This window comes from Mollisia scopiformis (genome assembly GCF_001500285.1).
Source record: "Mollisia scopiformis unplaced genomic scaffold LY89scaffold_26, whole genome shotgun sequence".
NCBI classification, from domain to species: Eukaryota; Fungi; Ascomycota; class Leotiomycetes; order Helotiales; family Mollisiaceae; genus Mollisia; species Mollisia scopiformis.
In genome coordinates, this window is record NW_017263606.1 from 461,832 (window position 1) to 484,790 (window position 22,959).

Genomic DNA, 22,959 nt, shown 5'->3' on the forward strand with positions numbered 1-22,959 from the left:
TCAAACCTACATGGGTGCATTCCAACATGTACACGAAGCTAAGGTCAGTTTCAAAAACATCGTCACGTGTCCATCGCTGAAACTTACAACCAGTCTCATAAAGAGAGGTCGCTTCTCGAAAATTGCTTCCGCCTTTGGGTAGGATGTCGGAGAACTAGCAATCCCCATCATATGTATGGTGACGATAAGCTTGGTGGAGAAAAGGTTGATGATCCGTCAAACCCTTTCTATGGTTGTGTTCCCCATGTTTGTTGGCGCAGACTGCACACATCCACGCCAGTCAGCTAAGAGCTGCCCATCAATCGCAGCTATTGTAGCGACTACAGATGATACATCGAGCCAATATCTAGGGTCAGCTCGCCTTCAGCCAAGCAGACAAGAGGCAATGTCTTAAACCTCTGTTAAGTGAAGAGACTAATTGTACCTGCAGTACATATCTGACTTGCGATCTATGATGACGGAAAAGATTAGGGCGTGGTATCTCAAGACCGCCGACGAAGAAAAGCCCGGGACGAAAACTGAAAGACGGTTGCCGAGCACCATCTTCTTCTATCGTGATGGAGTCAGCGAAAGTCAATACGGCATGGTTCTCCACGAAGAATTACAGCAGATTCGATTGGGCTGCAAGGACTGGTACGACAAGGTCAAGGACCATAAGGCCAACAATTTCTCGTCCAACTTCAAATGGAAATATATCAAGATTGTTTTCTTTGTTGTAATCAAGCGCCACCATGCTCGCTTCTCCCCCCAGATAACGACAAGTCGGGGTATAAGGACAACCTTACTCTAGATCTGTCGCTGACAGAGATATCGTCACCCCCAATCATGTGAACTTCTACTTGCAAAGTCATGCTAGTCCCAAGAGCATGGCAAAGAGTTCTCACTACGTCGTGCTCCAGAATAATAGCCCGAAAGACTACACTCTCAAGCAGCTAGAAGACATCGTAAGTCCAAACATGCCTTCATCCCCATTCTCAATTACTAACAGCTGTAAGTCTCACCACCTGTGTTGTGTCGGGCCTCGTGCGACTTAACCACTTTCTATCTGTGCCCTTGCTTGCTATGCAGACTTGCTCTGTGGTCGTCTAAGATGCTACATGAAGCCTGCCTTGGATAATAAGTATCCTCTGGATGAAAATGCCAGATCGAAGCACGATTATGAAAATGATGAAAAGATTTCGCACAACGACCCAGAAAAGATCCGCAAAAGTCCTTGGAAAGCATCGTTGGACAATGTCATGTTCTATCTGTGATATTTTGCAGTTAATTATCGGCAGATTGTGCGTACTTTGTGTTGTTTTCGTATTTTGCTGACGAGTCTCGGAGCGCGTTTGGTTGTAACTCTTGCTCTTCTGTCCTTTCCGTCGATTTAGTGTCTGATGTGTTGCGCTCGAGTTTTCGTGGATGTTAATGGATTTTGGAAGGAATTTGTGCGTGAAATATTAAATGCGAACCAAATTCAACTACTTGGTGTACGTGAAGCACGATTCAGACTCGATGACTGTGGTCCAGATGTATCCATAGAAAGATTTGAGTGCTCATGTCACCCATAAGAGGCCGCTTCGGAATAAAATCAACAAAGAGATGAGACTTAAAAACTGTCGGATTGTAATCATAATATTGGCACAGAAAAATTTGACGAAAATTCGCTTTCTTTGTATTTGAGTACTGATGTTACTATACCTACCTAGGTGAGGGGGGTTTATTTGGCCTAAGGCAGCAACACGACACCCTAAGGCTACATAAAATTGCCAGAGGTAAAGTTAACGATATCCGTACGTGTCGCATCAAATCTCATCATGAATTAAATCTCACTCATGTTCGTGAATTGCAACAATGCGCCGCAATTGATTGGACGTATGATCTGAGCGGAAACTCATTGATACCAGGTACGTTAATTGTATCAATGAATTCCTCCGTGTTATACATCCTCGTGGTGGTGATGGTGTGAAGAAGTTTCGAGTGTAATGAGACGATGCGATATTTCAAGCAGCCATTACGTGGTGTCCTTTCACGCAATATGATATGAGCTCAAGTCGGCTTTTATTGCATATGAGTTGTCGCTGGATTCCATTCCTCTCACTATCAACTCTTCGATAAAGTTTTGAACTCTCTACCCCGCCTCTTGCTAACTTCAGTTCAAGCCTAAGGAAGCGCCAAATACGACGCAACCTCAAAACGAAGATAGACTCGATCAGATACTTTCCAAACGCCAATTGGAGAGGCGTTTCCGGATTCCTCAAGATATTGAATTACGAGTCCATCTGGCAAGGATAACTTTTGTCTACACCCCGCACTCTCGACTCTTCCACAAATCTACAACCTCAATGGCTTATCAAGGCGTTGACCTCACAGCTGAGGCTGGCCAAGCTACTGAACCAATCTCATGGCAGTAAGTTTAGACTATCTCTTTGATGCATACTTTCTAAACCCAGTAGTGATCCTCACCCAATCTTCGTTATTCTCTTCGTTGGTCCGGCAGAGATTCCTTTCGGTATCCAAAAGAACCTACTGTGCGCACAATCACCCTATTACCGCGAACACTTCTCTCAAGAAGGACAAGCAGACTCCGTCGAGTTGATCGTCAGACTACCCGGTACCGATGTTGATACCTTTGGTTGCTTCCAAAACTTCATCTACACTGGACATGTCTACGACAAGGCTGGTGGAAAGGCCATTCCTGAATATCCTCTACTGATGAATATCTGGAAGTTGGCTACCCATCTGAGAATGGCTGCGCTACGTGTCGCGGTCCTCGATGCTATGGCTGAGCGCCGTCAACTAACATCTTATATTCCGGGACCCCCGCTTCTGATCCAGGCTTGGAAGGAGACGGAAGAAGGTAGTGGATTGAGAATTATGCTCATCAGGTGGACTGCGGAACATAGTACGTAAATCGTCTGAAGATACGTCAACCGAGCTAATCGAAACAGTGCGCACTTCTCCTGAAGCTCGTACCTCGTTTGCCAAGTCGCTTCCTCAAGAAATCCTCTATGAGCTTGTCCTCACCTTGAGTGATCTTTCAGCTGGTCCTATCCCCGCCACTCAACACCACCATCACCCTCAGCACCCTCAACTTCTCCTCCCCGCTGCGCAACCTGTTCATGACCTTGAGCCACCACGTCCCTCGACCAAGCGTAGCCGCAAGACAGATGTTGGCCCTCACCCCGGTCCTGACGATGCCTTCGATATCAAGCCTATCAAGAAGCAAGCTCGTCGCTCCGAACCAGCCCGTCGCAACACAAACAACAGTCGATCAGCTGCCGTTGAGCCTGCTCCCTTGACCCCCGAGAAGGAGCTTGCTTTCTGTCGTGATCTCATCACCCGCATGGTTTCCGGCCCTGGTTTCTGGACTAGACTCGTTGCTCACTTCAAGCATCCCGTCGACCCCGTCGCTTCCAACATGCCAAACTACTTCGCTGTTGTCAAGCGCCCAATGAGTTTGATGGTCATCAAGGGCAAGATGGATAGGAACGAGTATGCTACCTCTGCTGAATTCTTAGCGGACATTCATCAGATCTTCCAGAACTGCTACGAGTATTGGACCAACGAGGATCAAGTGTTCAAGGACTGTGAGAGGCTTCAGAAGTACTTCAACGAGCAATGGGATGATAGACATAAGTGGGTTTCTAAGATCAAGGCGGAGGTCATTGACTGAGTTTCCCCTCTGATATATCATGGACTGCCTTTGATGGTGTTGCTTTTCTTTGGCCCTCTGGTCTTCAGAATAATTTCACATGCATTGCAGATGGCGTATGGCGCATTGTGGCTTTGACTTTCCGGCCGTCTTGACCTTCATGGCATTGTCTTTGCATTGCATTTTCCATTCACTTCTTTGGCCTCCTTCATGGCTCGTGTTAATTTGTGGTGGTTTATGTACGATAAGGAAGGACAGAAATCATCAAAGCGAGGTTGAGGAGGGGGTTAGTGGATGACAGCAGATTCGACGAAGGGGAGAACGTGTAGTGACAAAAATAGTGACCCGCCTCCTCTCTAGTACTCAATTGATGAACAAAAATAAGCAAGATTTGGATGCTGTCGTGATTTTCGTGGTTATGAAATTTGATTTCTTTCTCTTGATACAGGTGCGGGGTAAAGTCACAGCATTTCCTGCATACCATAAGTATCAAAGCGTCACGGAATATGGTTAGTTCTATTTCATCTCTAAGATTGCGCCATGTCCTCTTACCTTAGCTTGTAGCAGGACACGAAGATATATTTAGTAATTAGCAATGTTCCCATACTTCCATCTTTCTTCATGTGATCTGATCCGAGCCAGTAATGACTCTTTTATAGGTATAATCTTCGCCTCTGACTTTTGAGCTACTCTTCTAGGTGTTGACGTCAATGATTGCCGCTTCAAAGACCTCGAAGTGTGCGATTGCAGTAGTTGAACAGCCCTGGGCTTCTGTTTTTCTGCTAGCTGAATCACTGTGAAGCCATTTGAGTCTTTCGCATTCGTTGCTGCGCCACGTATCAGGAATGCTTTGAGAAGAGCGAGAAGCCGTTCGTGAGGAAGTTGGTGCTTTGCGAGCATGATGTGCAACGCGAAACACTGCTATGTAGGGAGGTTGATTTTCTGATTCGGATTCGCACCCTGCTCGAGACAGAGAATAAGAATTTTGTCGTAGCCGTCACGCTCCCAGGAGTTAATGTAAACTCCAAATTGCATGTGTATAAGGATGTACTCCCAAGTTGTACGTCCGTTGAATACTTGGTCAAAGCGAGAGCCATGACGATGAAGAATTTTAGCTACAGGCTCAAATGTATCGTATGATAGTTCCACATAAGCACCAAAAAGATAGTGAAGAAGTGGTCGGCCTTTTCGCAGATGAAGATTACGGTGTACGTAGGCTTTTATGTATGGGATAAGTCCATAACTGACAGCTAGGCAGAGCATATTGGTGTTCCAGGCTTCGAATGGAGGATCGTTTGTGCATCTTTCAAAATTCCTATACTCTGTAGCAGTCAGCATTAACAGAAAAGGAAATACAGGACGGCAGTGCGTCGAGAATTCGGGCTGATAGTCACTCACCTAAGACGAATGTAGCATCGTAGAAATCCACTATCTCAGTCAGACTCGAAGCTTTTGTTCTGACCAGGTTCTCTAGTGCCAAGAGCCAAGTTACCGAGAGATCAAGTTTCTCGTCCACTTCACCGACAGATACAGCTTTTAGAAATAACTTGGGCACCGCAACCAAGACGCTATCTTCATTTCGCCATATTCGCGGCACCGCCTGATATCGCGTTACAAAATCAACTTTGAGTAAGTGAAAGCAAAAGGACACCCGCTGAAGATGAGAATGAATCAGAAGTTTTTGGTCAATACCAGACCATACTTTCTTGAATGACTCTTTGTTGAACAAATAATCTTTGACACTTTTGTGCACGTAGACCTCACCACAGCAGAAACGGTTGACTTGTTCCTCTTTGGACCAGGATGGATTGAAGTGTGGGAGCTTCACAAAACCAGAACAATTGTCACGCAACATACGCCTGGTACGATGACAAGCAACAATTTTCGCATCATCTGACCATCTATCGATATTCGAAGGTGCTGTCCTAACTTGTTCTGGTGGAAAGGATGCCAGCATTATTCCAAGAAGGTTGTGAGGAGCATTTTCACCATGACCCGCGGAAACCTGGAGTTGGAGATAGTTATAAGTATGATGTCTGCTCCGAGGCGGGATCTTCGCAATGATACTGGCATATAGTGACTCAAGCTCCGGAGGGAGCTCTTTAATTTTCTCGTAAAGTTCCTCCTCACGACCAGCGGCAATAAGTGTAAGAAGATCCTCCACGACGACACTAGCCCACATGAAGACACCCTCCGACTTGCCCACCACTTCAGGTACGATCTCTGCAATGATTCGATCTCTTCTTTCGTCCGGAGGCAGGTGGTCGGTTACGGTTCGGATGTTGGTGTGGAGGAAGTCTTCAATATCTTGCCAGGTATGCTCCTCGAGATGGAGATGTGGGACCTTAGAGAAAGCCAGCTCGATAAAGTTTGCAGGGCGTCCAGAGCAGAGAGCTCTGAAAATTAAACAGGAAGAAGTCGTAGCCGTGAGGTTTGTTAAGAATTGAAGCATTTGCTTGATACTCTTGTCTTCGCACTCGTCGAGCGCATCAATGACGAGAAGAAGTGTTGTTGTAAGAGCTGAGGCCACCGGGAATGGCCCACTTAAGCGAAACTCAACAAATGAGACCTTATTTACCAAAAATCATAATTTTTTAGTCTTCTTATGAATCTCTGTGAAAATGGAACTTATTATTAATTAATAGTAGCCATACCCTTGTACTTAATTACATCCTCAATCTTACAAGTCAATTGCTCAGTGTAGTGGCGAAAGTCACGTGGGTCAACTCGGTCCCATAGCTTTTGCAACTCCCTCTTCAAATCCACCTTATTTTTGGGCACATAGTCCAAGTTTTTCAATTCCTCCTTCATCCACCTCCAGACCTTCTCAATAGGGTTCAAATCTGGTGAAGAAGGAGGCCAATTAAACCCTCGGATATTGTGCTGTAGTCTAGGTAATCTGGCATACCCTTTATGCACCTTAGACCCGTCTTCCATGAAGATATACTCCGGCCCTAGATCATCAAAGAGAGGGAAGATTATAGGCTGAAGAACTTGCTGTAGATAGGCTTTAGAACATATGCCCTTGCGTTCTGGAAGCTTCTCTAGGAAGACTAATGGCGACTTGTAATCCCAACCTAATGCCCCCCATATCATGACCGTTGTCCTCCCTGACCTGTAGACTGACTTAATGCAGTCAGGGCACCTCCTCTCATCTACCCTCCTAGTCACATATATCCTGCCATTCTTCCCAGTCTCAAATATAGCCTCATCAGACCATACAACCTTCCTCCAGTCCCCTCCTTGCTTGCCATCATCTCTATGAGCTACATAGTCTGATGTCCCCCACCATCTATGCTCCTTGGCAAATACATATCTCTTCCTAGCTTGTTTGAGGGTAATATATGGTCGAGGGCATGCAATGCAGCGGCGGTAGCCAGCCCGGGCTAATTCTCGACGAATGGTGCGCACCGAGGGTAGGTAGGGTAGTTGCTTTTTGAGAGCCTCAAAAGTCATGCGCCTAGAGCTCCAGTTTTTGGAAATGGTTCGAATGCAATAACGTATGTCGCGTATAGACATGAGATGGTGTCTAGAGAGCTTTCTTTTGCGCTCTCTCCGACTAGATTCCTGCTTAAGAATGCGGCGTACTGTTCTTCGAGGGATATGGGTCTCTGAGACAATCTCGCGTTGCGACTTTCCCTGGCGCTATAGGGATCGAATGACTGCACGTGCAGGGGTAGGCCATTCATTATTCTCTTTCTCGATAGGATCACTTAGGATAAGAGGTGTCTCCATCTTGAATTATGGACTGATTCCTAAGAGGGTTGTTGTGTAGTAAGGGTTTTAAAATGGGGTGTAGAATTTTTACGCGTTACCGCGTCTCGCTTAAGTGGGCCATTCCCGGTGGCCTCAGCTCTTACTTGAGACTCTGAGTTGCAAGATATCTTTGAATGCTGACTGGAGTTCCGAATCGTTCCAAATAGAAGAGCGATTCGCCGAAACAGAAACGTGTTTATTTAGCCTCTGGAACCGACCAAGAACGGCAGGCACGAGCTCGGGAATTTGAACTAGAAGTTGCGACAATAGATTGTGAAGAAGGCCAGAGAATGTCTTCTCTGACTCTTGTCCAAGATCCCAAAAGAAGAAACTCATCAAAAAGGTTCGACTTGAGGTGTTCGATTGTAAGAGATTCATTGTACTCTCGCAGGACTCGATGTACTTGCATAATGTGGACTTTCCAGCTCCTGGTTTGCCACTTATGAGGTAGAGTCCATCCTCGCCTTCAAGCCACTCTACAAATCCAGGCCCACCATCTTCTCGGTTATTCCAGATCCAGTGAAATGTATCATCATGCCTCTGTTCGATCATAGCGTAGCGGGGGTTGTCACCATAGATATGCAGACTCTTGATCATCTCTATCAACGAATATTAGTTTATTGCTCACTGATTAGAATTTTCTCGTTACGCACCATCTGATACAACAGAAGTCACAATGGCAGTTTTGTTTCGTTCTGAACAGCAGAAGTCAGATAGATCAGACTATAGAAATAGATATACATGTGAACTGAGACATCATGTAGACCGTATCATTGGCTTAAAAGGGTCCAAATGACTCGCACCTGCTCTCAACACATCTTCACATAGACTTTTCATGTTCACAACAAGTTCCTCGTATTCTTCTTCATCTGTGTCGTCGCTTGGATCAAAGCGACAGATTCCAACATGGTCTGAAGTCCGCTTGATGACTGTTTCTCGGCTATCAGACAGACTTTGTCTGGCGTACTCGTAAGGCACAACCTGAAAGCCATTAGTCGAGGCTGATTGAATAGTGTAGGGACCGACAACTCACATTGTCATTTGTTCCGTAACATGAGATAAATCGATAGCTTTCAAGCTTACTTCTCCAATGGTCCTGCAGTATGTCCGAAAAGGTAGAATTTTCTTCTATGGCCCTCAAAACACCATCTGCCACGCTGGTGTTCAACGTCCGAATGATCTTGGCGCATGCTTCGCTGAACATAGTCTTGGATTGACTGGTCGATCCATAGTGTGGGGTGCCCATGAAAACCAAACCAAAGATCGAATTGCGCAAGTCCTCGTATTTAGTATCCATGTGAGCATTAACAATGGCTTGCTTGATAAGTATGCCACCGAGACTGTGTCCGATCAGGAGAAGAGGTCGACTTGGACACTGCAGTAAAGATAAACATTAGCATCAAAGAATGTCTCCGCTGGATTTAACTCACTTCTCTTCTCTTCACCCAGAGACTGCCAAGAAATGCTGTTGCTTCGGCAATGAAAGGGCTTCTGTCCGCATTGAATACTTGGCTTGAATCGTACTTATAGAGCATTATTCGAGAGGCGGGTATGGCTTTGGGAAGGGAGTCCCGAAGCCACAAGTGATCGTTTCTGATCCATGATTGCAGTGCGTCGTCAGATTTATCGCGTGGATTGAGACCATGGACAGCAATTATACTGGAGACTTGCGATTAGCATACCGTCTCTGAGCTTACTTGAATCACAGCAAACAAAACCACCAGACTTTGAATTGACTTACTCAATCTCGGGCTCTAGGCTTTGATCCGCGCCCTTGCCATCATAAAGAAGTTTAAGTGGCTATCAGTGTGAGCTATGCTTCGAAAACCACAAGGGGAGGCAAAGTCAAATTTTGAGGAAGATCATAGTCTCAATATTGATCAAGCTACTCACCATTCCGCTGTATAATGGATATAATTCGCAGTAAAGTAGAGGGAAGACAGGCTAAACGTTTTGTTTATTTAGAACCTCGAGCGGCAGGGTTTGGCGCCTGAAAGATCAGCGAGGCTGTATAGCAGATCCTTGAGGTCGTATAGGCGGCAACGCGGGTTTGCTGTCTCGTGTGAGTGGCCATGTCTGGTTGCGCGAAGCGCCGACCCGAGACCTGCATATCGTGAGGTAAGATCGGAATGAAGTGCGGAAGCTCAGAGCAAGACCTATAATGTAGCATGGCAATGTTTTTGAAGCTCCTCTTCAGATGTCACATACCATGACAGAGAGTACAGAAAAACCATGTGCGTCTAACTCATTCATTACTATAGCCTCCACAAGGTGGTTCTGCCAGACAGACAGATACTCTTTACCAAGTTTGATAGACGTGAAAAAGCTTCTAGAGCTTCACTACAAGTTTATATCCGTGTCATGTGTCAGCGAGAAGTCTGTCCCTTTTTCCAAGTTTTCCTGATCTGCTCGTATTTAACTCAAATAGAGTCGACCAGGGAAAAGACTCAAAGGCCAGGAAGCCTTGCAGTTCCAACTATTGTGTTGAACGTCTCCCTGATATCTCGATTATCTCGCCGAGCGTTCGATTACGGTGGGCGATCTCAAATTCCAGCAGCGAAAGACCAATATCGTCTGCTGTGCTCTATTTTGTGGCTGTATTATGTAGCTTCATTTCTGGTGCAAGACTTCTATGAAGCTATTGCGCTAGCGCCACGATACACCGAAGAACTTCGTCTTGCTCTTGGCAGGGCTGTTAGGGGACGCATCGGTATTCTCCAGGTAGACTCGTTGATGTCCTTTGACATCCAACGCTAGGTATTTGTAGACGAACTCGTCATCGGAAGGTTTTTTGATCATATGCAGATTCACAACTCCCTTATTCGAGGGCCCTTCAACCTGCCCGATGTCAGTAGGGGAAGCATTCATAGCAGTATTACGTGACGAACATTGAAATGCAAAATAAGATGATCAACGCCATATTGGTCCTTTCGTAGGCTAGAACTGGACAGTAGTCAATACTTGTACTTTTTCCTTTTGAGAACGACTCATACGCTAAAGGCCTTGCCCTCGCCCATTTATTCCATGTTGGCTCTCCATAAGCAATGATTTTCTTTCCATCACCGAGAAGGGCTGTACATCGTGAATCTTTCTTCACTTCGTCGACGGCTCTGTTGAAGACGCGGGTCTTGCTATCAGCAGAGAAGACTTCGGTATACAACACGAATGCTACACCTCCCTGATAATAGCTTTAGCACTTTTGTTGCTATTACATGGCTGGAAGACATACAGTCAAAATTGCACCCAGAAAAATGAAGCCAAAATTGAATGTTTGCTGGGTCGTCCTGGCAGCTTTCTCCCCTGCAGTCAGGTCCCCCCAAGCCACTCTGCCGTCGTCGTTAAAGGGGGTGACAGCTTTTCTTCTCGGACGATGTGTCGCTGATGAAGTTCCGAGGCCTGTTTGGGTGGCATAGAGTCGTAGTCCTGCTATCGAGCGAAGTGTGGCAGGGAACTTGAACAGCGATTGAGGTGGTCTGCATAGCGTACTCATTATCACTGCGCGTATCTGGAGGGAATCTGTGATGCTACTTGAAGCTTTCTTCATGAAGCTTGAGCTTCATGTGGGGAAACCATACTAAACGTTTTTAGGCTTGGCGTTCTTAAAACGCCGCTAGTTTACATCCCAATCGCAATCTGGCCCGCTTCGTGGACATAAATTCCATCTGAACACCAAGACAAAGGAGGACCCAACCACAACTATTCACTTGCGAGCGCTCTTGGTTACCGCGCACAATACTTCAAGCGACATCTGAAGATATAGCAGCAGCCATGGCAGAAGGTATGGCCTCAAAAGCGCAGTCGAAGGACCTCTTCGACAAGCTAAAGCGAGAGCCCGCAAACAAGGTCAGCATTCATGTTTATTGCATTCCAGTGAAGAATCTACTAAGCTTTATTTAGATATGCTTCGATTGCCAAGTTCAAAATCCGACATGGACCTCTGTGCCATTTGGAATATATCTGTGCCTTGATTGCTCTGCTCATCACCGCAACTTGGGAGTGCACATTTCATTTGTGCGATCTACAAACCTCGACCGTATGTGCTTGTCACTGTTCTGGTGTCAAACCTGCTAATACATGGTAGAATGGACTTGGGATCAATTGCGGATGATGCGAGTCGGTGGCAACGAATTGGCTAGTAATTCCATCCCCAAGACAAAGGACATCAAAACCAAATACACATCAAAGCAAGCGACGGACTACAAGACCAAATTGAAGGAGTTGGCTGAGGAATACATGGCAAAGTAGGACCATCCCTTGGCAACCAGCGATGATACTAACAACACTAGGCAAGGAACAAACATAGTGACCACGGATGGCCTCAAAAAGGATGCACCCACCCAAGGCACGTCAACACCCAAAGGCGATCCTAGCAAGGCCTTCTTCGACTCCTGGGCTGAGCCAACGATAAAGCGACCAACGCCCCCCATATCCCGCACGGCTACACCTCCTGTCGTGGGCCGTACCCCTTCTCCATTTCTCAATGCTGGCGCTTCGAATGGCAATGGCAATGGAATCGCACGAACTGCCTCGCCTCTTGCGAACGCAGCACCCGTGGCTAGCCGTACCACTTCGTCAGCGGCATTGCGCAAGACTACAACTGGTGCTCCACGGAAGGCAAATGTTCTGGGGGCTAAGAAGACAAAGCTGGGTGCAAAGAAGGTCACCGGAGATGTCATCGATTTCGATGCGGCGGAAAAGAAGGCAAAGGAAGAAGCAGAGAGAATCGCGAAATTGGGTTATGATCCAGATGCTGAGGTAGATTCGACTCCAAAAGCAGCCGCTACCAAGACGGCCGATCTTCCAAAGATCGCATCACCAAGTCCAGTCAGCCCTGGCAGATCAGGCTATGGCTCGAAAACCCACGAGCGTACGAATAGCGAGCTGGAGCGACTCGGTATGGGAATGGGACGACTTGGATTTGGACAAGTTGGAGGAAGCAAGCCAGCTGCTGCTGCGCCCAAGAAGATGGGTGGATTCGGATCTGTTGGTCCTATCAAAGCCACGCAAGAAGGCAAGTTGATCTCCAATCTGCGGGTATCTATACTAACGAGATGTGTAGACGATGATGAGAAGTATGCCCGTCAAAAGTTCGGTGCTCAGAAGGGCATCTCGTCTGATGAATTCTTCGGCAAGGGAGCCTTCGACCCAAATGCACAATCAGAAGCAAAGTCACGGCTGCAAGGCTTCGAAGGTGCTACATCCATCTCTTCGAATGCATACTTTGGTCGGGCCGAGGATGACGCCCCAGCGGAAGACTATGGCGATTTGGAGAGCGCTGCTAAGGACTTCGTTCGCAAATTTGGAGTCACTGCAGGTGATGACTTGGAGAACCTTACTCAGGTCTTAGGGGAGGGAGCTAGTAAGTTGCAGGGAGCTATCAGGAGTTACTTGAACAGCTAGACGAGATGACCTTGGCCAATGTTAAGAGCATGTATTCATGCGAAGCAAGTCAAGCGGGGCGTATGGGAACTAGAGAAAGATTGTTGGCAATGTAGCCATGGATGGGGTGCATATACAATGGCAGCACAGGAGAGTCATGTCGTATGAGGCAGACTGGGCCATATCTGTTTTCTGGTGTTTGAGTTGCGGCATAGATTGCGGTGCTATCGATTTTGGCAATTTAATTCAGAACACCTCCGATCTCCATGTCCGTGAGGAGCCACTATTGATCTCAATGTTCAAGCATACGCCTACGTACGTTTCAAGCGCCCTAAGACTTCAATCTAAAGGCGCGTATCGTAATGAGAAAAGTTACTCGAGACGCTCATGTTTCTATCAGCGGCTGCGGCTGTTTCTAACTTCCAGTCTCACAGTTTGAGAATGCATCAAGATCTTGAAGCCATTCAGAGCATTCAAAATCCGGCAACACCAAACAAGTTTTATGGTCAACTGCGGGCCCTGATTCTAGTGGCTGTCAGTTCACCGTGGGGTGGAGTGGACCCTGGAACTGGCGCTTGGCGACGCCTTTGACGCCCTATCCTGACCTCGCTTGCCAGCCTGTTTTCTTTGATCGTCCACATCTTACCAACCTTCAGCCAAACATGACGTATCCAGACCCCTGGAAGAAGATATCGATTTTCCATGAACCTAGTCTTTGTAGAGAGATTGGATGAATATGGGAGGAGATGAGTCAATCAGTATCGATGTTTTGGGTAGGTGTCAGGGGAAGCAAGGTCGTAACCTGGTTTCCATCCTGGAGGTGTAGTTTGTATCTAGTAGGTGTTCTTGTGGGCGAGGGTGGAGTGATGTCGTAGTGAGACATCATGGCAGGTTGGTTCTTTGTTGAGTCTTTATTTCACTGGTTTCTCTGACTGTTTTTTCTTCATTGTGACTCTCAAGGTTCAAAGCTATATTACTTCTTACCATAGTCTGGAAGAGATTCATTTCACCGATACAGATCTGCCTACGACGAAGTATCAAGATGCGTCTCTCAGCTCTCTTCCCTATGGCTTGTGCCATTGTCGCATTCGTACTTTCGATGCTCTGCCTGTTTGCTGGACATAAGCCTGGATTCATGGAGGAGTATCATATTGTTACAGTACGTTTCCATACCCCTCGCTGCTCCGGACAATAACTAATATGCCTTCTTCTAGCTTAATACATCAACTCTCGGCCATAACCTCATTCCCACAACGACCACCTCTTCAGGCTCAACTCCAACCGCTACATCGATCGGTTCATTCTTTAGCAGCATCGCACACAATATCTCAAGCACCATTGAGGGAGACTTGGACGGTATTATTGGCGATGTGGCAGACAAGCTGGCGAAGGAGTTGGGCATCAAGCAATGGTACAGCTTGCATTTGATGGATATGTGTGAAGGCACATATGCTCCCAACGCGACTGAGAAGGGTGCCAGTCTAAATGTCAGCACATGCTCAAACCAAACTGCTATGTGTAAGCCCCTCTACCTTGAGCACCCTAGATGCGATTGCTGACTGAACTCCAGACCATTTCGATATCAGCAAGCAACTGAACCAAGAACTCGAAGTCGGTCCTTTAAAGATCAACCTCTCAGATATCGACTGGCCAAGCGATATTCAAAGTGGTCTGAATGACCTCAACGTCGCACTTGACGCAACATTCGTTCTTTATGCCATCGGCATCGCAGCAGCAGGTTGCGCTATACTGGCATCTCTCGTTGCTGTCTTCCTACACGGCTCCCGGTTGATCTCATTTGGGAACTGGGGTCTTGCATCACTCAGTTTCTTCGCGTTACTCATTGCCTCGATTATTGTCACCGTTGTTCAGTCTAAGGCCACACATATTATCAACAAATATGGAAATGAAATTGGAGTCTATGCCTACAAAGGCGGCAAATACCTGACCCTCACTTGGGTAGCTGTTGCTCTCATGTTTCTGGCTACCATGGCTTGGGTGGTAGAGTTCTGTGTAGGACGGAGGAACAAGACGAGAGAATACACCGAAAAGCCTCAGCGCACCCGATGGGGGAAACCAAGAGCGAGTGACGAGGCAGCCTTTCGGAGAGCAGGTGTGTAAGATTCCTCTCTCGAATCAATAAGACCCTTCCTGTGAATGAACTCTGGAGGACAACGAATATCAAGACGAACACGATCTTTACGGCATTGGAGTAGGCGATAGGAAAGACTTTGGCGAATTTTGGCGTGGATTTTTCTTTCTTGCATATTTGAGCGAATGCTGAGTTCGCGAGATTGATACCCTACATAATTTCCTTTGGGATGTACAACTGAATCTAGAATAATTACCCAATGTGTCCACTTCTGAATAAATCTGTGTCTTGATTGCCAAAATATAGAGCCATAATTCTCAATGCTCTGATTGGCCAAAATGGAAGATGCACCAACGATTCCGTGCATCAAGCCAAGGAACAAGCTTAAATTTGGGTGCATCCTTGCTCAGCTGAATAGAGTTCTGAAACCCTCAACAGCATCTAGACTGCCGATTGTCTCTAACAAGCTTTCGAACATGTGCAATTGAGTTTGGAAGTGAGCACTCCGCACTTTTCACGCCAGAAAAAAGTTGTATTGTTACAAATTTCCAGTCGTGGTTGGTGAGAGTTCTCTAGCGGCTTGTTCATCCAAGACAAACCAAGCTCCAAGACATCTGACGATCATGAAATGCACGACCAAGAGCCTCGTCGTCTGCCGCGAAAAGGAAAGAACAAGGCTAGCGTCATAAGTACTCTTGGCTGCAGATTCTCCTCTCTCTCTTTCTTATCCGTTTGCAATATCTCTCTTGTCAACAAATATTCGATTTGCTACGCAGCAGTGATACTTACAGCATATTGTAGGGAAAGAAGCGAACAGGAAGCATGGCATACAATCAGCCTCAGCATGGAGGCGCTGCAGACGCGTACTATGCAGAAGGTCAACAACAGCAGCAACCTCCCTATCTTCCTCCTCAACAGCAACAATACGCGCCTCCTCAAGGTCCTCCACAACAATACACCCAGGCACCTCCTCAATATGGCCCAAAGCCAACACAGGGCGATGGCAACGAGAAGATGGCATTCGAGCAAACTTTCAAACTGGAGCGTCCGAAATACAATGATATCTGGGCTGCAATATTGTTTCTCTTGACGTTGGGAGGTTTCGTTGCCGTTTCTGGGCTGGCAATTCATGGGTATGCTGCGAAAGGAAGTGGGGGGATTTATGATGGCAACAGCTCTGTTTCTTTGAACAGTAATACGCTTATCTTGGTGTGAGTGTAGAAGTGTCAAGGGATAGGGGAATGCTGATGGAGATAGTGCTTTCGTCTTGGTCGTCGCTTTCGTTGTGTCCTTGGCATACTTCTGGATTATTCGTGCTTTTACAAAGCAGTAAGAACCGCTCCAGTGCCCTCCATATGGCAATGACTGACATAAGTACAGAATCATTTGGATTACCGGAATTCTGCAAATCGTCTTCGGTATCGGCACTGCTATTGTATACTTTGTCCGAGGCTATTACGTCCCCGCTATTGTCTTCCTGGTCTTCTCGGTATTCTACATTATATGCTTCATATCCTGGATTCCTCGGATCCCTTTCTCGGTCTTGATGCTGCAGACAGTGATCGATGTCTCCAAGAACTATGGACATGTCTTTGTTGTCTCCATACTTGGTGGTCTCGTGGCTACTGCCTTTGGAGCTTATTTTTCAGTCACGTTTGTGGCTATCTACTTCAAGTACTATCCAGGTTCTCCAGGTTGTGACGCCAGTGGTGGAGGTTGCAGCAAGGGAAGGGTCATTGGATTACTTGCTTTCATCACCTTTGCAGGCTACTGGATCACGGAAGTCATCAAAAATGTCATTCATGTCAGCATTTCAGGAGTCTATGGCTCATGGTACTTCTGTGCGAACAAACCTGGCGGCTTCCCCAAAGGTGCAACACGTGGTGCCTTCAAGCGATCGATAACCTACAGCTTCGGCAGTATCAGCTTTGGTAGTTTGATTGTAGCATTGATTCAATGTCTTCGCCAAGCATGCTCTATCGCCCAGAAAAACGAGGCAGCTCAAGGAAATGCCTTGGGTGCGATTTTCTTCTGCATTCTGCAATGCTTCATCGGTCTTCTGGATTGGGCTATTCAGTTTATCAATGAGTATGCGTTCTCATACATTGCACTTTATGGGAAGGCATACATTCCAGCTGCTAAGGTAATTGCTCCCTTTTGCTTCCATCAATCTTGGCTAACGTTCCAGACTACATGGACCATGATGAAAGATCGCGGAATCGACGCCCTCGTAAACGAATGCCTCATCAACCCAGTGCTCACCATGGGAGCCGTCTTCGTTGCATATCTCTGTTCCTTCCTCGCCTACCTATACCTGACCTTCACCAATCCAGCGTACAACGATGGCAACGCCTTCACCGCTGTTATCATGGCATTTGCGTTCTTGATCGGTCTCCAGATTGCGAATATATTCTTGGTGCCGATCAAGAGTGGTGTGGCGACTTTCTTCGTTGCGATGGCTTTCGATCCTCAGGTTTTGATTAATGAGTTTCCGGATTTGTGGATTAGGTTGGTTAATGTTTATCCTCATGTACAGCAAGCTGTGCATGTTTGAGGCGGGAAGGTGTGTGTTGGTGGATGAGGAGAGGGTTATAGGTGAGAGTAATGTTCATACAATAACGAGAAGCGAAAGGGGGTGGGATACAAAAACGGAGATACCCGGACGGCGTTATGGATTGACCTGACTTCTAGGTCACGAACGAGGGAATTATTGAAGGGTGCTATGAGTGTATGCTCTACTTTTGTGTGGTTATAATGAATGCTTATGAATACAGCCCTCTGCTCTCCTCTTGGTTTGATGCGAGTAGACATACTGCATGTTTCGCAAGTGTTGAAAATTGTTGTATGGTTGATGGCGGTATTGAATAATCGAACTGCTTCCTGCTTTGATTTGCTTCTGCTATCGCGTCCTGGCTAAGGCTCTAGAATTTGTCCTCAATTTCCAATTCACTTATTAATGGAAGGGCAAGGTCAACTTCTAAATCAATTCACCCAAGCCCTGTCTCTTCTGAACTTCCAAGTCCTCTAGTCCAGGGGCCTATAAATATCCCCTCCTCTACCCTTATGGAGTGCAACAACTTCAAGCCATTGGGGACACTGATCCAAACCCCTGAGGAACTTCTGACTGCTCTGTGGTCGTTTATGTTTGTTGAGTGTTGAATTTTGATTTAGAGGAGGGTTCGGTTCAAGGGGAATTGGACGAGGAGGTAGTTGATAGCAAAGTTGAGTTGACAACGAAATCGCATGATGTCTTCAGATGAAATCCATACACCATACGCTTCTACTTCCTTCATGTTTTCAAAGTTTATGTTGTCAATTTCTGCTTGTACTACTGTCAAGTGCCAAGGTTATGGTACTATTAGCGAAAAGATGTGGTGGAGATTTTCCACTTGTGCATCTATTGATAAGATTCCGAGTAGACTTCACGGCACGTACTTCGTGGCCCGGGCCTTGGTCCTCCTTACATTTCGGTTGTTGCGCATCTGAAACAAAAAATGTACATACCGAAAAGAAAGTTAGGTCGTTGATGGATTCTTAGATCGGACCCAGATGATGAATGCAACCATAGGGATAGCGATGAGGAGCAAGACGTATGTTCTAGTCGAGCAACGCAGGTTGAGGCGAGGGATGGTATGGTTGAAGAAGAAGAAGAAGGAGGGAAAAGAAAGAGAGGCTGGCGATTTTATACTGTTTTCCTGCGAGGGAGAGGTGGTGTACGTGGTGGGCAGCGATTGAGGAAGGTTCGTCAAATTCACTTATTCCTGCCTCGTTCCTTTCTTGAGTCAAAGCTTGGGAATTGGAATTGGACTCAGCATGTGATTCTGATATTTATCTATATAAGCCAGTCTCCCCCTGCACTTTCTTTCTTAACTTCTCAAGGAGCATTGCGCTAGCAAATACCTGCCACAGAGCAAGGATACAGAGTATTGAAGTTGAGGAAGGTGTTATGAATCTTGACCGACCCCTCCTTTGATTTGTGTACACACCTAGCTGGGGTACCTCGAAAGTTTGGTAGCCGTCAGTTCTAGACATTATCGAATCCATCATCCACTCTTGCTGTCAAGTTTATCCCTGTTGCCAACTTATTGTCAATCCCCTCCCCTGCCTATCATTCTTGACAAACTTCTTTCTCTCTATAGTACTTGAACCCCAAAGGACACAAACGTAGGCCTCGAAACGGCCAGAACCGGCCCGGAACTAGCGCCCAAGCTTGTACGGGGCTTCTTCGAAGGCAGGAGGTGTGTGGAAAGCAAGAAAGATAGAAAGGCGACTAACGGCTTTAAGTAGTCGAACCGAGCTGACGGGGTTATGTAAAAGTGGTCGAATGATAAGTGAATAAGTGGTTGTGTGGTAGTGGTGTGAAAGTGAATTCATTACAAGTGAATGCGGTCCGGGGTGTATGCTATAGAAAATCTCAGTCCTCGAGACCGTCTTTAGCTATCCAATAAAGTAGGAAACCTAGAACCATCATCTGAACTCCGTTGATATTGTTGTTGTCAAAACCTACAAATTATATCATTAATTTGTCAACATCCTACCCACCGTCAATATATCACCCCTAAGTAAGTCCGGGCCCCTCAAACCCACTTTAAAACCCAACTCGTATCGATTACCACTCCCAAACCGGACCGAGACGGCCCGACCCCGGGACCGGCTCCAAGCTCATATCATAAAATGTCATTAGTGTTGTTAGGTTACTGGGAAGAAGAGAAGGCGTCTAACGGCTTTAAGTAGTCGAAGCGATATCGATACGGCCATGTAAAAGCGGTCGAATAATGGGTGAATGGGTTTGAGTGGTGGTTGTGGAAGTAAATCAGTAAGAAGTGAATGTTTGTTGGATTCACTTGTCCTTGCTTTTGATTCGAATGAGTCAGTCGCTGGATAGGATTTTAGCTGGTGTGCTTGTGGTGTTTTTCTATATAAAGTCCTATTCTCGGATAATATTGAAAGCTTTTCTTTTCTTATATTTCTGTTGGAAAGTGCATTTTATGCGACCAAGGAATGCGATGACCATATTCTTGAACGATAGCGAAGAGACAAGGCTCTTAGATGTATCATTAGTTGACAACAAGCCATCCAATGCGTAGAAAATTATCGAATCGTCACCTGAACTTGATTTTTGTTGTCAACCCCTCGAGTATTATTGTCAACTCCCCGCCTTCATTGCCAACCATTTTCCCTACTCAACGCCCAAACCACCCATAAAACACCTCAAATCTCGAACGAACCTTCCAAGCATACGTACCGGCGAGTGTTTGTCGGCGGACACCACCAGGAACTCGTCTCCATGTACTCTGGATGGTAGCTGTGTACGATCTGTGGAGAAAGAAAACAAAAAGAAAAAAGAGCGGCTAACGGCTTTAAGTAGTCGAAGCGAGCTGGAGGGAGTGCTGCGGGAGTCGCCGATTGACAGGTGAATTGGTCGAGTGGGAGTGAATAGGTAACGAGTGAATGATTGTGTGTGTGTGTGCGTGTGTAAAGAGTGCTTTGGGAAGGAGTGAATATATTGTGGAGTGAATCTGATCGATAAGTGGATGTGTTAAGTCTGGAATGTATGATTGGGAATTTGCTTTTTAGATTGTGTGGAGTAATAAAAAGTATTAAAATAGTTTAGATTTCGGGAAGTGAAATAGAGAATTTGCTCGGTAAGTTGTTGATAGGGAAGAGGAACATTAGGGTCGTTTTAATGTTGGAAATCGAAGTGGAAATTCTGTGCTGTATAATGTTTGTATAGAGGAAAACAATGAGACTTTGTACTTTGACTTTTCTTTAAATTAGAGAATTCGAATACTGTAGTGTTTGTAGCAAGGAAGAACAATGAAAGTGTTTTAATGTTGAAACTTGAATTAGATATTCGTTATAGTGAAGTGTTTGTGGTAGCGAGGAACAATACGACTATAATCTTCGAATCTTTTAACAATCTTCTTCTGAATGTTTGAGTCGGAATTCGGAGTTAATTTTCTCAAATTGTCTATCCGGAGAATATGTCTATGACTATGAAAACATTCCCAACCGAATGACAGGCAATATGAGAGCCTTGCTCACTCCTCACTTGTAGGAAACTAGGGAAAATAAAACATGAAACAGTTCTTGAAATGCTTTTATTCAATTCTGGATAATACCAGATCCTGTATGGTGTATATGTAGCCTCGACCTGTTCTTGTCCCAAGATATATACCACCAACGCCAAGACGGACCTGAACGCCTGGTGCATCGACGCATATTCCCATGTAGTGACCGAGCCCAGTATACCTGCCAAACCATGCTATCCTGTGCCGCACTCAACGAGCCGCAACCCAATCCAATCCTATGCTTCTTGTTCGTCGCCATACCCGTCGATCATATCTCGTAACTCGTAAATACCCACTGTCATAGACTCAACCGATCTAAACTCAACCTATCCCTACTCGTTTGTCGTCTCACTACACCCAGCTTGAAATATCTTTCTTCACCGGTTGCTGTCCGTCCACCGATGTACCATTTTTCGGCCCCCAGAACATCTCTGAAACCCTCCGAACTGGAATCGCTTTCCCTCCTTCCCCTTGAATTTGTCATATATCGTCCTCCGTTATCACTTGGTGACATAGGTCCATTACTGGGTCCTGTACCTGGAGATCTACTTAACGGAGAGGTGGAGTGTGTTCGAGGGGAGTGTAAAGATGTGAGAGCGGTCGTTGTTGCACCTGCAGAAGGTTTCGTCGAGGTCGTTATCGTTCGTGGTTGTGAAGGAGATGAGGAGTGTGAGTGTGAAGTTTGTGATGATGAAGGGGCGGAGGTAGCTTTGCCTTGCTGGATGGCAGAGTGGGCTCGAAATGCGGCGAGGAAGTTGGCAAAGAAGGGGCGTTGTGTCGACATCTTTGAAGACCGGTAGATGTGAGTACTCCAAAAGAGAACTATCACGGAGTTGGAAGGTTCGCAGGTAGATATAAGGGGCCTACGGACGGTTCGGTGAGGTGTGGATCCTTAACTCGGGACGGTACGTGGATCTGTTTGGGCCGTGTTGCAAGCCTCGATACCTGGAAGGGTATGCTTGCTTCTTCCTCCCTATTCGACCTCCTCTCTACGTGACACACACGATCGTGGCCCTTCCCCAACAATCTGCAGCGTTCGTTGGATGCCTCGTCGCTGGTATGTTCGGGGAATATTAAGCGTCGTGCAGGATCTTGAGGATCTCGATTCGTCAATTCTACTGTGCTTTCCGGTAAAGAGTCTGCGTGGTGCAATATGTACAGTCAAAGCAGAAGAAAGATGCGGAGATCGTGGAGAGCGGTCTGAAGGAGGGGTTATGTGTTGACGCGGGAAACTAAGTGGGATGACGGAAGTTGAATTTTGAGATGAAGGTTACGGCGAGGCGGTTCTCGGGATGAGTGAAAAGCTCGGTTATCCGCTAGAACGGAGGAAAGATAATGCGGGTGCAGCATCAGGCGAATCAGACAAAAGCTGATACTAAAACTTGCAGATGCGGGGAGACGAATAATCGAGAGGCAGATGAGGTGCAGAGGCAGGAATAATGGATTACAGTAATCGGAAATGTCGAGATCAGCTCATCCTTTGTTTGTTTCGTGGCCTGATAGTGGCTTTGCAAGATATCTTTGCTTTGCTTGTCCTGTTATTCCCGCAGATCTCGGCCTGAGCTCGAATAAGAAAGCACCGATTCAGCCCGATTTCCATGTGACCAATGATGAGCATGTCATCTGCAAGGCATGAGTGCTTTTCACATGGGGGAAGATCAGGAGTTACCTAATCAGATGAGGCTCTGTTCAGGTGCTTAAGTACGTCACGTGATATATCCATTGAGAGCAATAAAATAGAAATGCCCCTAGAGCCAGTTTGCTTAGGCATGAAATTGTAGATGTGAAGAAGGTAGGAATACCAGTAGCGCGGAAAAGAGGTTGATGTAATTTTGCGGCTTCTCTGGCTTCCTTCTTTACGCCTTGCAACCCTAAGAAGTTGACCCGCTTGGTAGGTAACAAAGCACTATCACAAGTATCAGGAGTCTTCGCACAAAGGCATCAAACTACAAATTATCTTCCTTTTCTTTCCAATCTCTAAATTCTGGTCAACAAAGATCTCCGTTGGAATTGTCCGCACGTGA

General features: G+C 46.2%; 11 protein-coding genes across 11 annotated transcripts; 5 read left to right on the top strand and 6 right to left on the bottom strand.

Annotated features, from left to right (window-relative positions):
• Nucleotides 1-244: 244 nt before the first annotated feature.
• Nucleotides 245-1,464, top strand: LY89DRAFT_710700 (uncharacterized protein; the record flags this gene model as incomplete). The annotated part of the gene is made up of 5 exons (XM_018217850.1): nt 245-382; nt 431-767; nt 808-944; nt 996-1,023; nt 1,069-1,464. The coding sequence occupies 5 exons, from the start codon at nt 245-247 to the stop codon at nt 1,251-1,253; spliced, it is 825 nt and encodes a 274-aa protein (XP_018064737.1). The 3' UTR covers nt 1,254-1,464.
• Nucleotides 1,465-2,171: 707 nt separating this feature from the next.
• LY89DRAFT_259698 (Bromodomain-containing protein) lies at nt 2,172-3,765 on the top strand. The gene is made up of 4 exons (XM_018206265.1): nt 2,172-2,392; nt 2,439-2,513; nt 2,567-2,887; nt 2,934-3,765. Coding segments are annotated over exons 1-4 (1,122 nt in total). The 5' UTR covers nt 2,172-2,391; the 3' UTR covers nt 3,659-3,765.
• A 574-nt stretch (nt 3,766-4,339) lies between these two features.
• LY89DRAFT_259688 (uncharacterized protein) lies at nt 4,340-6,135 on the bottom strand. Its single transcript, XM_018206264.1, has 2 exons — nt 5,036-6,135; nt 4,340-4,959 (listed from the first exon to the last, which is right to left on the bottom strand). Exons 1-2 carry the CDS (start codon nt 6,087-6,089, stop codon nt 4,559-4,561), a joined length of 1,455 nt encoding a protein of 484 aa, XP_018064739.1. The 5' UTR covers nt 6,090-6,135; the 3' UTR covers nt 4,340-4,558.
• A 145-nt stretch (nt 6,136-6,280) lies between these two features.
• Nucleotides 6,281-6,586, bottom strand: LY89DRAFT_559850 (uncharacterized protein; the record flags this gene model as incomplete). The annotated part of the gene is made up of 1 exon (XM_018208443.1): nt 6,281-6,586. A coding segment is annotated over one exon (306 nt), but the record flags the coding sequence as incomplete, so codon positions are not given.
• A 767-nt stretch (nt 6,587-7,353) lies between these two features.
• On the bottom strand, nt 7,354-8,094 carry LY89DRAFT_259734 (uncharacterized protein). Its single transcript, XM_018206266.1, has 2 exons — nt 8,047-8,094; nt 7,354-7,992 (listed from the first exon to the last, which is right to left on the bottom strand). Exon 2 carries the CDS (start codon nt 7,988-7,990, stop codon nt 7,487-7,489), a length of 504 nt encoding a protein of 167 aa, XP_018064741.1. The 5' UTR covers nt 7,991-7,992; nt 8,047-8,094; the 3' UTR covers nt 7,354-7,486.
• Nucleotides 8,095-8,141: 47 nt separating this feature from the next.
• Nucleotides 8,142-9,365, bottom strand: LY89DRAFT_689653 (uncharacterized protein). Its single transcript, XM_018215945.1, has 5 exons — nt 9,287-9,365; nt 9,135-9,193; nt 8,824-9,052; nt 8,427-8,768; nt 8,142-8,374 (listed from the first exon to the last, which is right to left on the bottom strand). Exons 1-5 carry the CDS (start codon nt 9,287-9,289, stop codon nt 8,150-8,152), a joined length of 858 nt encoding a protein of 285 aa, XP_018064742.1. The 5' UTR covers nt 9,290-9,365; the 3' UTR covers nt 8,142-8,149.
• Nucleotides 9,366-10,039: 674 nt separating this feature from the next.
• Nucleotides 10,040-10,883, bottom strand: LY89DRAFT_596755 (TIM21-domain-containing protein; the record flags this gene model as incomplete). Its single annotated transcript, XM_018209939.1, has 4 exons — nt 10,040-10,231; nt 10,282-10,336; nt 10,387-10,571; nt 10,623-10,883. 4 exons carry the CDS (start codon nt 10,881-10,883, stop codon nt 10,040-10,042), a joined length of 693 nt encoding a protein of 230 aa, XP_018064743.1.
• A 158-nt stretch (nt 10,884-11,041) lies between these two features.
• Nucleotides 11,042-13,104, top strand: LY89DRAFT_710703 (ArfGap-domain-containing protein). Its single transcript, XM_018217851.1, has 5 exons — nt 11,042-11,236; nt 11,291-11,426; nt 11,475-11,634; nt 11,680-12,404; nt 12,453-13,104. Exons 1-5 carry the CDS (start codon nt 11,162-11,164, stop codon nt 12,791-12,793), a joined length of 1,437 nt encoding a protein of 478 aa, XP_018064744.1. The 5' UTR covers nt 11,042-11,161; the 3' UTR covers nt 12,794-13,104.
• A 307-nt stretch (nt 13,105-13,411) lies between these two features.
• On the top strand, nt 13,412-15,131 carry LY89DRAFT_787429 (uncharacterized protein). The gene is made up of 3 exons (XM_018223072.1): nt 13,412-13,931; nt 13,987-14,290; nt 14,343-15,131. The coding sequence occupies exons 1-3, from the start codon at nt 13,815-13,817 to the stop codon at nt 14,891-14,893; spliced, it is 972 nt and encodes a 323-aa protein (XP_018064745.1). The 5' UTR covers nt 13,412-13,814; the 3' UTR covers nt 14,894-15,131.
• A 165-nt stretch (nt 15,132-15,296) lies between these two features.
• Nucleotides 15,297-17,625, top strand: LY89DRAFT_626921 (duf580 domain-containing protein). Its single transcript, XM_018211126.1, has 4 exons — nt 15,297-16,075; nt 16,122-16,193; nt 16,245-17,007; nt 17,053-17,625. Exons 1-4 carry the CDS (start codon nt 15,687-15,689, stop codon nt 17,416-17,418), a joined length of 1,590 nt encoding a protein of 529 aa, XP_018064746.1. The 5' UTR covers nt 15,297-15,686; the 3' UTR covers nt 17,419-17,625.
• A 3,375-nt stretch (nt 17,626-21,000) lies between these two features.
• LY89DRAFT_689659 (uncharacterized protein) lies at nt 21,001-21,430 on the bottom strand. Its single transcript, XM_018215946.1, has one exon. It carries the CDS (start codon nt 21,417-21,419, stop codon nt 21,234-21,236), a length of 186 nt encoding a protein of 61 aa, XP_018064747.1. The 5' UTR covers nt 21,420-21,430; the 3' UTR covers nt 21,001-21,233.
• Nucleotides 21,431-22,959: the final 1,529 nt, after the last annotated feature.

Excerpts from the sequence above, each read along its gene's own strand:
- LY89DRAFT_787429 (XM_018223072.1), top strand. The coding sequence starts at position 13,815 with ATGCGTCTCTCAGCTCTCTTCCCTATGGCTTGTGCCATTGTCGCATTC. Across the intron at positions 13,932-13,986 it reads AGGAGTATCATATTGTTACA|CTTAATACATCAACTCTCGG; the intron begins GTACGTTTCCAT and ends GCCTTCTTCTAG. Across the intron at positions 14,291-14,342 it reads CTCAAACCAAACTGCTATGT|ACCATTTCGATATCAGCAAG; the intron begins GTAAGCCCCTCT and ends ACTGAACTCCAG.
- LY89DRAFT_689653 (XM_018215945.1), bottom strand. Across the intron at positions 9,053-9,134 it reads AGCCTAGAGCCCGAGATTGA|TATAATTGCTGTCCATGGTC; the intron begins GTAAGTCAATTC and ends GCAAGTCTCCAG. Across the intron at positions 8,769-8,823 it reads TCTGGGTGAAGAGAAGAGAA|TGTCCAAGTCGACCTCTTCT; the intron begins GTGAGTTAAATC and ends TCTTTACTGCAG.
- LY89DRAFT_689659 (XM_018215946.1), bottom strand. The coding sequence starts at position 21,419 with ATGACAAATTCAAGGGGAAGGAGGGAAAGCGATTCCAGTTCGGAGGGT.
- LY89DRAFT_259698 (XM_018206265.1), top strand. Across the intron at positions 2,514-2,566 it reads GGTATCCAAAAGAACCTACT|ACTCCGTCGAGTTGATCGTC; the intron begins GTGCGCACAATC and ends AAGGACAAGCAG. Across the intron at positions 2,888-2,933 it reads CAGGTGGACTGCGGAACATA|TGCGCACTTCTCCTGAAGCT; the intron begins GTACGTAAATCG and ends TAATCGAAACAG.
- LY89DRAFT_259734 (XM_018206266.1), bottom strand. The coding sequence starts at position 7,990 with ATGATCAAGAGTCTGCATATCTATGGTGACAACCCCCGCTACGCTATG.
- LY89DRAFT_626921 (XM_018211126.1), top strand. The coding sequence starts at position 15,687 with ATGGCATACAATCAGCCTCAGCATGGAGGCGCTGCAGACGCGTACTAT. Across the intron at positions 16,076-16,121 it reads AGTAATACGCTTATCTTGGT|TGCTTTCGTCTTGGTCGTCG; the intron begins GTGAGTGTAGAA and ends TGATGGAGATAG. Across the intron at positions 16,194-16,244 it reads ATTCGTGCTTTTACAAAGCA|AATCATTTGGATTACCGGAA; the intron begins GTAAGAACCGCT and ends ACATAAGTACAG.
- LY89DRAFT_710703 (XM_018217851.1), top strand. The coding sequence starts at position 11,162 with ATGGCAGAAGGTATGGCCTCAAAAGCGCAGTCGAAGGACCTCTTCGAC. Across the intron at positions 11,237-11,290 it reads AGCGAGAGCCCGCAAACAAG|ATATGCTTCGATTGCCAAGT; the intron begins GTCAGCATTCAT and ends AGCTTTATTTAG. Across the intron at positions 11,635-11,679 it reads GCTGAGGAATACATGGCAAA|GCAAGGAACAAACATAGTGA; the intron begins GTAGGACCATCC and ends TAACAACACTAG.
- LY89DRAFT_259688 (XM_018206264.1), bottom strand. The coding sequence starts at position 6,089 with ATGCTTCAATTCTTAACAAACCTCACGGCTACGACTTCTTCCTGTTTA. Across the intron at positions 4,960-5,035 it reads CGATGCTACATTCGTCTTAG|AGTATAGGAATTTTGAAAGA; the intron begins GTGAGTGACTAT and ends TGACTGCTACAG.